This window comes from Gracilinanus agilis, chromosome X, assembly GCF_016433145.1.
Source record: "Gracilinanus agilis isolate LMUSP501 chromosome X, AgileGrace, whole genome shotgun sequence".
Classification (NCBI taxonomy): Eukaryota; Metazoa; Chordata; class Mammalia; order Didelphimorphia; family Didelphidae; genus Gracilinanus; species Gracilinanus agilis.
This window is the reverse complement of record NC_058136.1, coordinates 64322907-64339572: the sequence shown is the minus strand read 5'-3', so window position 1 is coordinate 64339572 and position 16666 is coordinate 64322907. Positions and strand designations below refer to the sequence as shown.

The window sequence follows — 16666 nt, the reverse complement described above, 5'->3', positions numbered from 1 at the left end:
GGGTAATAATAGCACCTGCCTCCCAAGGTTGTTGTGAGGATCAAATGAGATTATATTCATAAGGTGCTTTGTAGGCCTTAAATGCCATATAAGTGCTAGCTGCTACATTTGTTACTGGGCAGCTAGTAGTACTACAGGGGATAGAGTATTCGACCTGAAGGAAGGCTCATCTTCCTGAGTTCAAATTGGGCCTCAGACAATTAGTAGCTGTGTGACTCTGAGGAAGTCATTTCACCCTGTTTGCCTTAGTGTCCCAATCTGTTAAATGAGCTGGAAAAGGAATGGCAGACCACCTCAGCATCTTTGCCAAGAAAACCCTGGATGGGGTCGTGGGGAGTCAGACATGACTCAACAACAACAATCATTATTACTATGGATAATAATGATGATGGTGATCTGGACAAGATAAAATAGTTTGACCTCTGGTGGAGAGAACATTGGCTCCAGAGTCAAAGCACCTAGGTTCAAGTCCCACCTCTGATGGGGTACTAGGCAAGTCATCTTACTTCCCTGGGCTTCAGTTTCCTCCCTTCCAGCTCTAGACCCAGGATCCTGAGAGACCATAACAGGTCAGGGCATATGATACATATAGGAGGATAGAAAAGACCAATTTTTAGCTATTATCAGATTCTATCTGTCTTGTCTGTCTGTCTGTCTCTCTCTCTCTTTTTCTTCCCCCTGAGCCACCTAGCCAACCCCTCTCTTACCCCCTAACCCCCCTTCAGAGAATGGGGGCTTGGAAAGGACAGAGTCTTGTGACGCTGCCCATTCTGTTGTCCTCTCCTGGAATGGGGGCAGTGGAGTTTTTCTCTCCCTAACATCTGGTTGCCTGCTGTTTGGTGAGGATCCAGCTTCGGGCCCTGCAGAGTATGTCTTTTTCCCTTCCTCCTCTGGCCTGCTGCTGACAGCACTATTCCTTTCTCCATCCATCACCCATGGAAAAGTCTGAGGGAGGTTCCATGGGATTCACTGGGTTACCTTTGACTACATGCTGCAAACAAGTGTGTGCTGGGCTGTTGGAGGCTGGCTCCCTTTTACAAAGCTCAAAGGGCAGGTCTGGATGGGGAGCAAAGATTTTAGAAAGGGAACCTTCACCAGCCTTTAGTCACTGAATAAATCAATCCCTGACTCCCTGGGAAAGGAGTACTTGATGATACCCTCTCCAGTGGCTCCGAGTGGTTTTCTGCTTTCTTGTTTCCCACTAGAAGAATGTCATGGGTACACTAGGCATTCAGTAGTAACTCTCCATGGATAGTTAAGTCAGAGTAGGTAAGGAGTGCTGGAAGGGGTTCTTCTTTGGCTTCCCAGAATCTTTTGGTGGTAGATAGAGAATCCAGAGCTCCCTGGGAGAACCATAGAGCTGGGCTGATCTAACTTGACTCTTGTCTTCCCACAGTTGCAGTTTTCTTTCCCACCCTGCCCAAGAGGGCTGAAGAGGAAAAGCCATGGCAGCTCCATTCCTGACCTTCAGGTCTCAGGTGAATTGTGGCTTCCTCTGCCCTTGCTCACATTTCTAGTTTGCCTCAGCCTCTTGTGTCCTTTCCGTTCCTCTCTCTCTCTCTAGGCAGCACCCTTGTAACCATTGTTTGGGGAATGGGTTTTTCCCCCCATGGTTTATCTCCATTTTGCATCTGAAGTCCAGACTCATGAATGACCTGTCTGAGATCCTCAGAGCAGAAGCACGGCAGAGACAGACTAGAAGGCTCGGGCCTCTTCTGCCTCTGTTGCCTTTCCCGACACGACTCAGTGCTGCCACCCATCCACTCAGCTGCATATCCCCCTCTGGTCTCTAATGCCCTGCCTTTGCCCTTTCGGTGGGGTCATGGTGGGGGTTGTCTTTGCTGTTTTAGGAGTTGGTGACATTTGAGGATGTGGCAGTGTATTTCACTGAGGAGGAATGGGATCGATTACACCCTGCCCAGAGGACCCTCTACCGGGACGTGATGCTGGAGAATTACGTGAATGTCACCTCTCTCGGTAAGGGCTGCCTCTTTCCTGACTCAGAAGCTATTCTGGGCTTCCAGATTGGTTAATAGCAGTGAAGACAAGAAGGCAGTTGACATTTCCATACCACTGACTTGTTACACAGTGCTGCCAAGACCAATATTGTTTGCGTTTGAAAGAAGAGCAACTACCAGAAAGAGCACACGGAATTCTGCAGGCCCTGAGAGAGGCAGCAGAGCAATGGATAGGGTGTTGGGCTTGGAGTTGGGTAGACTTGGCTCCCAGCCTTCTCTCTGACACTCCTCACACATGTAGCCCAAACGGACAAATCACTTAATGTGGTGGAGCCTCAGTCCCCTCATCTATAAAATGGAGATAATCCATGTAGAATCTCCTTCCCTGGGTGGGTCTGAGTCTCAAATGATTATTAATAGATATAAAGCCCTTGGCAAAAAAAGCATCAGTTACCTCAGTTTATACTGTAAAGCAAGTTGTCTGCTCTTGGGGTTTTTCAAAAGATCAATTAAACAGAATGAATCATCCAAAATCAGAAGGAAAAGTCTATAATTGACTCCTGTTTGACAAATCCTAGATTACAAAACATTAGGGAAGAAGCTGAAAGCTCCAGAAAACAAAAGCAGAACAGCAACATGTGGCCTTAGACAGACTTCTCATGCCATATGCTCATCAGTTCCAAATGGATCCGTGATCAAAATATTTTTTCAAAGTCATTTATAGTCTTTAAAAAAATGTTATTTCCTGGTTCTGGAGAGGAAAAGTTTTAGCAGTTTGATAAATCAAATTTTCAGGAGACAAAATCAGATGCATTCGATTATATAAAATTAATTATTTCCCCCCTACAACAAAAATTAGTACATCTGAAATGAAAAGAAAGAAAACAGTGACCATATTAATAACTCTTTTAAGTCCACAGTGCATTTTACATATTATCTCCTTTGGTCCTCACACAATAGCCCTCTGTGGTAGGTGCTATTATCATCTCCATTTTTGCAGGTTAAGCGACTTGCCCAGGGTCACTTATATATCAGTTCAAATTCATCTTCCTCACTCTTAAGTCCAGCTCTCTATCTACCATGTCTCCTTTAAACTTTTTTTTTTTAACTCTTACCTTTTGTCTTAGAATTGATACTAAGTATTTTTTTTTCTGTACAAATTCTTTATAACAAGGCATTGATTTGTATACAATGCGCTTTTCTAACACAGTAACCACAAAATAACTCATAAAATACAATATGCAAAATAAAATTGATAATATGAAAAACATTTTTTCTTATTAGTAATTCCCTAGATACTAAGTATTTTTTCTGAGGCAGAAGAGCAGTAAGGGCTAACCGCTTTGGGATTAAGTGACTTGCCCAGGGCCACACAGCTAGGAAGTGTCTGAGGCTGCATTTGAACCCAGGACCTCCCATCTCCAGGCATGGCTTTCTATCCACTGAGCCACCTTGCTGCCCCACCTCTAAACTTTTTAGTGGAAGTTTGTGGTTTTAGCTAAAAATGAAATCTTCTATATTAACTCTGTACCCTTTGTCATTTTCAATATTATATTGGTCTTCAACCTCCATTAAAACCCTATTCCAGTGCTGCCTTGTGGCATGGAAGTGACCAAGGTTCTCTAAGGAAGGCTTAGCCACTGGAGAATAAACTCAAGAAGTTCCTACTTCTCTGGAAAGGCTTTGAGTAGAGGCTCAGGGGCAGAACCTATCTGGCCTCCAGAGGCCAGCCTAGCTAAATTGGGAGGAAATCAATTGCTCTATGATTAATCTATTTTGTCCCTAGCAGTTCTAGAAGCCCAAAAGTGTGGAAGGGGTAGTCTGTGTTGGCGGAAGGAGTGTCCCGATAGATAAAGTCTAAGAGTCCCAGAAATGATGTGTTTCCATGCTTACCTTTTAAGACCAAGAGGATGTGCCACATGGTCTTTTCTCCCTTCGATCACTTTTGACTCTGAAAAGCCATCAGGCTAACCTCAGTGGAGCCCAAAATTTGTAGGTTCCCAACCCTGTGGGTCCTGCTACCAGATGATGGGTTTGGTCTTTGTAGGGGCTGAAGTTGGCAGCTAACCCTGATGACTGTCCCCAGCCTCCCAGTTTCCTTCCAGACAATTTTTCCTATTCCCAGTACCCTTATGCTGATCCCTGGCCCGTTTACTTTCTCAGAGAAGATCAGAGGCAGATGCATCAAAGTGTTCTGTGCCCAGCCCAACCTCTAGATCCAGTACTGACCCCCTCTCAGTTTTACCATTTGCATGTCACACTCAGGTGCCTTTTGGATGGTTCTCCAACCCTTCCTCATTGGAACATCAGTGGGTTTTTCCTTTTTACTCCCTACTCACTGTGGACTCATGCTTGGAGAGAAGGGAGAGTTCGGTGTCCTAAGCCCAAATCGTCATGTCTGTCTTCCTTTCCTTCGGAGCAGGGGTTCCCATTTCCAAGCCTGATGTCATTTCCAAGCTGGAACAAGGGCAAATGCCATGGATCACAGCTCTTCAAGGTGTAGAACCTGGAGAGGACCAGGCAACTTGGGCAGGTGAGTCGGGGAGCAATGCCAGGTGAATGGGAACTGTCTAGAAGGAACTTTGGTCTTGCTCAGCATCTGGGTGTTAGAGCCTTAGACTTTTTCCCCATCCCTGATTGCTAGCCCTCCCCTCCCAAACTATCAAGCATCCTTCTCTTACTCCTCGAAAGTTTATGATCTACCTTACCATGGGGTACTTCAGGCAGGCCCAGTTAAGTGGTTTTGGAAATTTTGGATCAGATTTTTTTTTTTAAGTTTTTATTGATATGTTTTGTTTTGACGTGTGATATCAACTGGACAAACACTCAAGCCTGTGTTCTCAAGGCCTTTCACCAGCAGGTTCTCCCTTTTGAACAGTCTTCAGCCTTCTTCAGCCTGGTGCCCACAACTGATCTCAGTACTCTATATGAGGGTATAGTAGTGGGACCATCATCTGCCTGATTCTAGAACCTCTGGGCCTCTGCAGGCAGCACCAGGCTGCATTAGCTTTTGTGACTGTCACATCTTGACACATTCAGCTTGCAGTCCATTGAAACTTCAAGGTGGTTTTGAGTCAAGGACAAACTTCTGCCTAATTACATCTCCCCTGTCTTTTGCTGGTGAAGTTGAGTTTTTTTGTACCTGAGTAGAAGACCTTATGTTTATCCCTTCTCAATTTCATCTTAGTAAATTTAGCCCAGTTCTGTGACCCTCCTCATATTGTGTCATCTTCAGACTTGATGAGTATGCCTTTTATTGCCTTTATCCTAATCACTGATTAAAACATTCAACACAAATCCCTGGGGCACTGTGAAAAAGACCTCCTGCCCCACTGACAACCATCCTTCTGAATGCATCTCACTGAATGACCATCTGGTTCACTCTTCTCTGCCTTCTCCAGTGGTGCTCAAATCTAGGTAAATTGTATCCACATCATTCCCTTCATCTACTAATTTAATAATCCTGGCAAAAAAGGAAATAGGGTTAGTCTGACATGACCTATTCTTGATGAAGTCAGGTGACTCTTTGGAAGCATTACTTCTCTTGCTAGATATTTGCCAAGCATAATAACAATCGCAGCTAACATTTCTCTAGCACTTACTGTATGCCAGTCTCTGTGTTAAGCAAGTTCAGCAGGCATTTTAAAAAATTTTATTTTTACTGTCATGTAAAACACACTTCCACATTGGTCATTGTTGTAAGAACAAACTCATACATAATAAAAACGTAAATACACTGATGTAAAAGACGACTCCAACAGTTCTTTCTCTGGAGGTAGATAGCCTTCCCTGTCATAAGTCTATATCAGAATTGTCCCAGATCATTGCATTGCTGAAAATAGCTAAGTTTTCACAGGTAATCATTGTCCAATATTGCTGTTATTGTGTACAATGTTCTCCCAGTTCCAGCAGGCATTTATTAAACACCCTTTAGTGAGGCAACTGGGAGGTAGCGGAACGATTATGGCATCAGCACATTTGGCATCGAAATCTCTGCACTGCCACATCTTAGTTGGGTGAATTTAAGTCAGCTGGCCTCTCCAGGCCTCAATTTCCTTAACTATAGAATGGGTATAATTCTCCTTGGTAGTGCTTATCCCATAAGACTACAGAGTGAAGCAAATGGAATAACCTTAAAAACTTGATATAAGCCATCAGATGCTATGCAGATGGTACCTAATCTCACCACTGGTATCACTAGTATTGACTTTTGTTCTGTGTGGAGCACTTTGGGGGGTACTGTTGGAGTACTTTCAGGACCTGAATGGTAATGGCTCGCCATTACTCTTCCACCATTATCTGCTGCTCTTCCCTTGGACTGCTTATTCCAACTTGTTTGGGTGCTCATCTTAGTCATCCATACACACCATGACTATTCTCAATTCTTGCTGGTTTTTGGCATTTGAGGATAGATCTATGGGAAGATGAGCAAGTAGAGACGTAGGAAGAAGGAGCTTCCAAACCTGTATATGAGACCTGTATGGGGGACTGTCATAGTAGGGAAGAGTTTGGTGCTAAATTGTAGAGGGACTTTAAGGCCAAGAATTATGAATATGAACCTTAGTAAATCCACTGATGAGTTTTTCAGTAGAGTTCCATCATAGTCAGATCTGAGAGTGCACTGGATATGTACTTCTGAGTTAGGGATCGTCTTAGAGAAGACTTTATAGAGGAAATGGGGCATTTTCAAGTGGGTAGAAATAGGGTTGGAGAGGAGGGAGTAAGCGTGAACCAGATGGTCATTCAGTGAGATGCATTCAGAAGGATGGTTGTCAGTGGGGCAGGAGGTCTTTTTCACAGTGCCCCAGGGATTTGTGTTGAATGTTTTAATCAGTGATTAGGATAAAGGCAATAAAAGGCATACTCATCAAGTCTGAAGATGACACAATATGAGGAGGGTCACAGAACTGGGCTAAATTTACTAAGATGAAATTGAGTAGGGATAAACAAAAGGGCTTCTACTCAGGCACAAAAAAACTCAACTTCACCAGCAAAAGACAGGGGAGGTGGGAATGTCTAGGAAGACAAATAGAGGAAGAGGTAAGGATGAGCATAGCTTGTTGGGGTGACAGTTGTGAGACCAGCCTGATTGGACAAATAAGTTTGGTTGCGAGATTAGTGGCAAATGAGGGTACATCAAGGTCCAATTTTGTAGGCTCTATTAGTCTTATTAATCAAACTGATTAGTCACGTTTGGTTCTAGTATCTTAGCTAGTATAGACCTGTTGTATGTTTGGTAGCCTCTCAAGGAGTTTACAGTCTAATGGGGAACATAGCACATGAACAGATATATAGAATAAGCTATATATAGGCTAAACAGAAGATAATGAACAGAGGGAAGGCACTAGAATTAAGAGAGTTTGAGAAAAGCTTCCTGTAGAAGTGAGACTTAAAGGAAGCCAGGGATGTCAGTAGTCAGTGGAGGAGGGAGAGCATTCTAGTTATGGAGGTCAGTCAAAAAGAATACCTGGAGCTGAGAGATGGAGGGTCTTGTTTGTAAAACAGCCAGGAGGTCACGGTCGCTGGAATGAGAGGTGCATGGCTAGGAGTAAGGTGTAAGGTGATGATGGCAAACCTATGACACGCGTGCCAGCACTGACACGTGTAGCCATTTTTGATGACACGCAGCCACATGCTGAGGATGAAGCATTTGCTGTAGTGTAGTATAGACACTCTGTGCACTATAGGTGACAATCCTACCTATATTCATTTACTTATTTTGGTTTATTAAATACAGTCATATGTTACAGTTATACATTTTTGTTATTTAAACTATAAATATCGCAACATTATGGTTTGTTTTTTTCTCGAAGTGGCGCACCTCCTGAGTTAGGCTCGTTTTTTGGGGGGGTTTTGGCAAATTTTGACTCATCAAGCTCAAAAGGTTGTCCATCACTGGTGTAAGGAGACTGGAAAGGTAGGAGGAGGCTGGGTTATGAAGGGCTCGGAATGACAAGCAGCATGTCTTTGCTCCCAGAGGCAGAAGGGACCCACTGGAGTATATTGAGTAAGGAAGATGAATTGACTTGGCCTGCCCCATAGTATGCAGAGTACTTTGATGCAGGGAAAGCCTGGAGGCCAGGAGAAAAGGAGACTGTAGTCATCTGAGTGAGCATAAATAGGACCTGACCAGAGATAAGGGCCCTGTGGAACAAGGTGAGAAGAATAGGCTTGACAATTAGAAGGAGGTGGAATTTGGGGGGGAGGGGAGAAAGTGGGAGGGAGAGATAGAGAGGGGTGGGGTTGGGGGGAGAATGGCAGGGAAGGGAAAGGACAGAAATGGTTCCACTTTCTGCCTAGAAGAATGAGTTCCTTTAGTTCTAAAGAGGGCCTGTGGCAGAGGAGCGGACATTATTGGAAAAAGACACCTGTTTTTCAGGGGAAGTTTGAAGTATTGGCAGCCTGGTATATTTACAGTGTGAAGGCCAGAGACCTCCATTTGGGCTGTAGCTTCTCTTATTGACTGGATTAGTCCTTTAAGCTTCCTGTGCTTCAAGTTCCTTCATCTGGAAATATAAGAATTGGACTAAACAATCTTGAAAGTCCTCTGATGACTTCAGTCCTTTTTAGGAAATTTGATGAGATGACAAAAAGTGGAAATGTCCCGTGGACAGCTGGAAATATGGAGCCTGAGGCCAAGTAAGAGGGAACCCTAGCTCAAATAAGAACAACAACAACAAAAATAATATTTAGTGCTTTAAAGTTTTCTCTACTGGGAAATTTCAATTAGGAAAGCAAATTAAGGACATTATATAATAGGGTAAGGAAAAAGGAATAATATAATCAGAACATGTCAATTTATATGCAATTCAATGGTAAAAATTCATGAAGACTAATTGGAAAGAATGAACAATAGTAGAGGACTTTCAGAATTTAAAAAACACGTTATAGAATCAAATGAAACTGAATAATAAAAAATTAACAGCTTTATAACTGCTGATTCAATAAATTGGAATGGAGAGAACTAAGTGGGAGGAACAGTAGGAATACACATTCTTCTTTCCTTTTTTTTTTTTTTTTGGTTTGCTTTTTATTTTTAAAAAATCTGAACTTAAAACACCAAAACAAAGACAACCATTTCTATTACACACAGCTCAACACCTACCCACCCCCCCAATTTTTTTTTTAAACCCTTACCTTCTGCCTTAGAACCAATATTGGTTCTAAGGCAGAAGAGCAGTAAGAGCTAGGCAGTGGGGATTAAGTGACTTACCCACCATCACACAGTTAGGAAGTGTGAGGCCAGATTTAAAAAAAAAAAAAAAAGATTCTGTAGAAACTAGTAATTTCCATTTACACCACTAGCTTTCCATTCTTTTCAAATACCCCACAATCCACCATGGCCCAAAGAAGCCTGCAGAGATGGACAAAGGCAGAAATGATTTCCACTTTATTTCAGATATGGTATAAACAAGTATGAACTTCATCTCATAATTCAATAAAATTAGAATTAAGTAGCAATAACATGAGAAATAGTTCTAAAAACTACATGGAAAGGGAGGGAAACCTATTCAGCAATGATTGGATTAAAGAAGAAACTAGAAGAATGTTATCAGGGGGCAGCTGGGTAGCTCAGTGGATTGAGAGCCAAGCCTAGAGACAGGAGGTCCTAGGTTCAAATCCAGCCTCAGACACTTCCCAGCTGTGTGACCCTGGGCAAGTCACTTGACCTTGACCCCCATTGCCTACCCTTACCAATCTTCCACCTATAAGTCAATACACAGAAGTTAAGGGTTTAAAATATATAAAAAAAAAAAAAAAAAAAAAAAAAAAGAAGAATGTTATCAGTATGTTTAAAAGACAAATGACAACAGAAATAAAACATTGAAATCTATGGCATGGACCTAGTCTCTGGTAGAAGCCAATGCAATGCATATCACTGGATGCAACCTTAATAAGAAAAAAGAAGAAAATAGATGAATTAAACTTGTACTTGCAAAGCACTTTTGATCTTTTCTAAAAGAAGAAAATGATTATGAAGTTAAGAAGGGAAATTAAGAGAGGAGAACAATTGAATCAATTGTTAAACTTGAGTATTTTTTTAAAGAACAATAAATTGACATCTGTTTGCAAATTAAGTTTTTATTTTTTAATTTTTTTTTTTATTTTTAAGACCTCACCTTCCGTCTTGGAGTCAGTACTGTGTATTGGCTCCAAGGCAGAAGAGTGGTAAGGGTGGGCAATGGGAGTCAAGCGACTTGCCAAGGGTCACACAGCCAGGAAGTGTCTGAGGCCAGATTTGAACCTGGGACCTCCTGCCTCTAGGCCTGGCTCTCAATCCCCTGAGCTACCCAGCTGCCCCCTGCAAATTAAGTTTTTAAAAGGTGAGAAAAAATCCAGATTAGCCAAAATAAAAAGCAAAAGAGATAAGATGTTGCAAGGACACAAAAGAAATTAAGGATGTTATTAGAGAATACTCCATGGAGTTATGTTCTGACCTGAGAGAATTCAAAGGAAATAGATGACTATCTACAGAAATATAAGGTTAATTGATGTTACAAGAGGAAATTACGCATTCCAGTTATTAATCTCCAAGGAAAAATAGAAGAGTCACCAAAGCATTGTTCACAGAAAATTACCTGGTCCGGATTCAATCATTCCTGAATGTTCCAAGATCAAATAATTCTCATTTCAGATTATTCATAAATGTAGAGAAAGATGGGATGCTACCTCATTACTCTTGGGGAGACAAATATGATATTGATTTAAAACCTGGTAAAAGGGGGCAGCTGGGTAGTTCAGTGGATCAAGAGCCAGGCCTAGAGACAGGAGGTACTAGGTTCAAATCTGGCCAGAGATACTTCCTAGCTGTGTGACCCTGGGCAAGTCACTGAACCTCCATTGCCTATCCTTTGCCACTCTTCTGATTTGGAACCAATACACAGTAAGGTGTATTGGTGTGACCCTGTGTGACCCTGGGCAAGTCACTTAACACCCCCAATGCCTAGTTCATACTGCTCTTCTGTCTTGGAATCAGTACACAGCAATGATTCTAAGATGGAAGACAAGGGTTTAAAAATACACACACACACACACACACACACACACACACACACACACACCTCTCTTATCCACTGGCCAGAAATATCTGATTTCTGATCAAATGTAGGTATTCCTCCATGGAAGCAGATTGTACCCCATCCTGTGTGACTTCTTCATATCCTCTTTTTTTTTTTAAAACCCTTAACTTCTGTGTATTGGCTCCTTGGTGGAAGAGTGGTAAGGCCATGGGGGTCAAGTGACTTGCCCAGGGTCACACAGCTGGGAAGTGTCTGAGGCCGGCTTTGAATCTAGGTCCTCCCGTCTCTAGGCCTGAATCGATCCACTGAGCTACCCAGCTGCCCCCCTTCATATCCTCTTGTAAATACTCCACCTAGGTTTCATGCAACATGCTAAGTAAGGCCTTCTTTATGGTTCTCTTGACATTTTATGGAAGCCAATGGAACAAGCCAAGTATATATTGATTATGCCTTGCTCTTGCCACCTTTTCTGATCATATACTTCTCTGATGGCATCCTTTATACCAGGGGTCGGCAACGTATGGCTCTTGAGCCATATCTGGCTCTTTTGAAGGCCAGATATCGCTCTTTCTGCAGGAGCCATAAAGTCCATTTTTTTTTAGGCGCTGTTACAGGAGCGGCACTGTGAGCACTGCACGGCTCTCGCGAAATGACATTTTAAAAAATGTGGCGTTTATGGCTCTCACGGCCAAAAAGGTTGCCGACCCCTGCTTTATACTGTTTCTATTATAATTCTTGGTTGGTAGTGTATTATTGTCAGCTAATTCCCATCCAGTGTCTCTCTACTGCCCTATGGGTGATCTCAACTGTATTCTATGCTTTAGCCATGCAGCAAAAAGATGGATCTTTGTCTTATGGAGAAACTGGGTTTCCTTAAAATGTTGCTGTTTCTCCAAGGCAGTACAGCTTGCTTTCTTCCTCATTATTCAATTCTGGGATCAGCTTTTTGGGCTCTCTATTATACTGCATATCATAGTAAAAAAGTAGGCATTCTCCATCCATTTGGGTTTTCCTTTGTTCATAGTCAAGGCCACACCCCCATTTTGAGCAGTGATGACAAGCTCAGGAGATGCTGAAATGTTCCAGAGGTCAATGAGTTAGCACAGTGTCTTCCATGAACAGGAGCTTCTGGGGGACTTTGCCACACAAAAAGAGAGTCATTCTTTTATTGGTCTCCAGGCCGGATGTCCTCTGTAGCTATGGCCACATCTCATAGGCCCATAGACTTAAAGCTAAAAGAGACCTCAGATGCCAAGCCCAACTCTTTCTCCCTGCTATTTTATAGGTAAGGAAACTAAGGCTCTGGCTTGAGTGTCACGTCAAACTCTGCTTGCAGCTGTATTTTCCTAGCTACTGCTTTTTTTTGGTTTTGTAAAGATATATTGCTCTTAATCTTCCTTATTCTTTGCAATGTTTTTGTGGATTTTTTTTGTTTTTCAATTCTAAACTAGTGGTGGCTTTGGCTGAAGGAGATAATTAGCTGGAAACTGCTATTTCTAAGCTGTTTTTGCCTTTTGATGACAGCTTATTTACATAATTTAAATTTCTTTGGGAAATTTTCATCATTAGAATCAATATCTTTCTCTTTAGTGTACCACTTGCTAAATTAAATGTCTATAAGTGGGCTCTGAAATATGGTTCTTAGCACCTTCTTCCCCCTTTTCTTCCACTCTTCTACCATCTCGGTGCCTCATAATTATGGTGGCCAGTTTGGCTTTCCTTTGTCAAGATGATGTTTCCAGAAGTTCATCTGGCAGCTAACCTCACTGGTAATGAGCTTCTCCACACTCAGCTGCATTAGTTCTCAGAAGGTGGGCATAGCCTATCACTGGCATCTACATAGAATTTTTGTGGATAATATTTACATCACAATTTAGAATTTACAAAATGCTTTCCTTACAATAGCCCTGTGAAGTAGCCAATATAAATGTAAAATCCCTGTTTTGCAGGTTCATTGGAGGGGAAGATTTGTGAGCTTGGGCAAAGGAAATAGGTCCTGTGGGGTGGGGAGACAATAAGGGGAGATGAGGCAGCAGCAGCAGCAGCAGTGATTTGAAAGGTCCCTATACCTTGGCTATTTTTTGTTTAACTTCCCCTCCTCTGTCAGTTGGAACCACTCCTCATTCTATACAAGCTTTGTACTCACTGTTTCTTGCTCCTTTTTGGTTTTGTTTTGATTTGGGCCATTGATTTCACTGATTCGTGGAACTCTCAATATAGCAACTCTTTCCTCCAGTGTAGATCTCATTTGTATTTTATCATTTCTGAGAGTTGTGTGGGGCATTAAGAAATTAAATGACTTCAGATAAAAACATGATTTATCACTTGTTTATTTGGGTATATGATTTGGGGTTTTGGTTTTATAAGATTATTCACTTACAAAAATGAATAACATGGAAACAAAATAATTTTTAAAAAGCAGTTAAATAGGGGGCAGCTGGGTAGCTCAGTGGATTGAGAGCCAGGCCTAGAGACGGGAGGTCCTAGGTTCAAATCCTGCCTTAGACACTTCCCAGCTGTGTGACCCTGGGCAAGTCGCTTGACCCCCATTGCCTACCCTTACCACTCTTCCACCTATGAGTCAATGCACAGAAGTTAAGGGTTTAAAATAAAAAAAATTTTTTTTTAAATTAAAAAAAGAAGTTAAATGACTTTTGAGCATGCTAATACACATGTGAGGCAGGTCTTAAACTAAAGCCTTTCTTGTTCTAAGTCTGCCCACCTATCTACTTCCATCCTATGGCCCCTTCTCCCTTGTATTCATCAGTCTTCTTCCCTTCACTTCTTGCCTCTGGTTCCTATATTCTCCCTTGGTTTGAGATTAGAGTATTTTGTTTCTGCATAGGGAACAGGTGGCATTTGTTTTGTGTTGATCTTTTTTTCATTGGTCATTGCAGGTGATGGCATTAAGATGGAGAATGAGGAGGAGCCAATCCCAAAGCCAGAAATGTCTGAAGAAGTTGCATCACAATGGACTTTATTGGCAGGATTCCCATGGGCCATTCCTCAGGGGTTTGACTTTGGAGATGTTTCTGCATGTGCAAACAGGCTAGAAAGGCAGCCCAGTGAGCCAGGGAGTTGTTCCCTATCCCAGGAGAGAGATTTCAGCCTTATGGGTATAAACCCCAACCAAGTCTCTATAGAGCAGAGAGGCCATGACTATAGTAATTACAGGAGAAATTGTGGTCTGAGCTTCCCTTTACATGTGGGACTCACAGTGCAGGATTTCCCTGTTCCATATGAAGGAGCTTCTCCAGGAGGAAGAGCTCAGAGACATGATGAATATAATCACAACTTTAGCCTGAATCCTGAGTCTGTAAGACAGAGAATCCATAGCAGGGTAAAGCGTTATGAATGTAATGAATGTGGGAACGCTTTTAGTAAGACCTCCTATCTTATTGTCCATCAAAGATTTCATAGTGGAGAGAAACCCTATAAATGTAACGAATGTGGGAAAGCCTTCAGTCAGACCTCCAACCTTATTGTACACCAGAGGATCCATAGTGGAGAGAAACCTTATGAATGTAATGAATGTGGCAGGGCCTTCACAGCAAGGTCAGGCCTGAAGCAGCATCAGAGAATCCATAGTGGAGAGAAACCCTACAAATGTAATGAATGTGGGAAAGCCTTCAAAGAGACCGCACACCTCATTCAGCACCAGAGGATCCATAGCGGAGAGAAACCCTATAAGTGCAATGACTGTGGGAAAGCCTTCAGTCAGATCTCATCCCTCATCGGCCATCAGAGAATTCATACTGGAGAGAAACCTTATAAATGCAATGAATGTGAAAAGAACTTTAGGTGTGCTTCACACCTTATTCGACATCAGAGAATTCATAGCGGAGAGGAACCTTATAAGTGTAGTGATTGTGGAAAAGCCTTCAACAAGATTTCAACCTTTATTCTTCATCAGAGAATTCATAGTGGGGAGAAACCCTATAAGTGTAATGAATGTGGCAAAATCTTCAAGGGCACCACACAGCTTATTCAACATCAGAGAATTCATAGTGGAGAGAAGCCCTATGAATGTAATGAATGTGGGAAAGCTTTTACTCAGATCTCAAACCTTATTATACATCAGGGAATTCACAGTGGAGAGAAACCATATAAATGTAATGAATGTGGGAAAGCGTTCAGACTGCGCTCACATTTTATTACCCATCAGAGAGTTCATACTGGAGAAAAGCCCTATGAATGCAATGAATGTGGGAAAGCCTTCAGCCAGACCTCCAACCTTATTGTACATCAGAGAATTCATAGGGGAGAGAAGCCCTGTAAATGTAATGAATGCGGAAAAGCCTTCAGATGGAGCTCAGAGCTCATTTTACATAAAAGAATTCATTTTGGAGAGAAACCTTATAAGTATGATGAACATGAGAAAGCCTTCAAACAGAGCTCTGAGCTTATTTCACATGAGAAAATTCACACTAAAGAGTAATAGTGTGGGCCTAATCAATATTAGGAAAGCTTCAATCACTCTTGCAGCTTTTCAAGCCCCAGAAAATTCACACTGGCTAGACTCCACATAGTATTATAAAAATATTGAAGGTGAGCTTGTGTAGCAATGATTTACTTTGTTTTACACCAAAACCAGTGTTAACGTTGCTGATTGGCCTTTGATGATGGCAGTTCAGATTCAGCCCTTGCTACTGCCATACTATAGTTGAGGCCATTGGAAGCTATCACAAGCCTGGATTTAATGCAGTTACCTATTAACTCATTCTGCCTCCAGGCTTTTCTTTTTATTTTGTTCTTTTTAAAAACCTCCCGCCTAAGGCTTTTGGATTAATTTTGCCAAGTCATCGCTTTGATCATGTCTTCTAGAACTCACATGTGGCACTGGATCCCCCTGGGCCACCACCTAGCCAATCCCACCCTACCCACCCAACTTTATTTCTGGTTACTCCCAAACACAAATGCTTCATTCAGGCTGTCTAGAGAAGCCCACACTAGATCTACTGAGCTGGTGATGTCCAAGGTTATTTTGGAGACAGACAAACTATCAGGAGAAAGTTGAGATTGAGCTAGAGCTTCAAAGTGGATGGGGACCGGAAAAGAAGATGATGTTGAGTTTGCTTTAGTCCAAGGACAGGAAAAGTAGCAATTTACTTTTCTCTAGTAAAAAGCCACCAGTTCTGTAATACTTTGAGCACTTTGACATACATTATCTCTTGAATTTCCCAACAGCCCTGTGTGGTAGGTCTGAGAGTTGTTAACACTCAATTTTGCAAAAAGACCCAGAGAGGACATGATTTGTCTACCGTTACATAGCTAGTATCAATCAGGAGTCAAGCCTACATCTCTTCGTGCTTTCTACTAGACTTGGCTTGAGAGGAAAGAAGGCTTGACTAGACCTCCCCTTTCATTTTCTGGAGGAATCCGAGGATGAAAGGTGTAGGAGCAAGGAGAATCAGGAGCCAAGGTTTGGGGATGATGCCTGCAGACTAAGGGGGTATTTAACTTGAGTGTACCCTCCAAGAACCTTCTATCATGCAATGAGATTAGCAGAATTTAGATTCAGAAGAATATGAGTTCAAATCCTGGCAACTTGTGTGACCTTGAGTAAATTCCTGTAGCTCTGGAGCCTTACTTGGCCTAGATGGCTTCTGAGGCCTCTTCCCCTTTTAAATCTATGAGTCTGTAATACTAGAGCTCTTTTCACGTTTTGATTTTTTTTTTTAAGAATAT

At 42.1% G+C, this 16666-nt stretch overlaps 1 protein-coding gene across 1 annotated transcript; it reads left to right on the top strand.

The window, feature by feature from the left end:
- The first annotated feature begins 1445 nt into the window (after positions 1-1445).
- On the top strand, positions 1446-15524 carry LOC123253737 (zinc finger protein 501-like). The gene is made up of 3 exons (XM_044682882.1): positions 1446-1478; positions 1851-1977; positions 14197-15524. Exons 1-3 carry the CDS (start codon positions 1446-1448, stop codon positions 15414-15416), a joined length of 1380 nt encoding a protein of 459 aa, XP_044538817.1. The 3' UTR covers positions 15417-15524.
- Positions 15525-16666: the final 1142 nt, after the last annotated feature.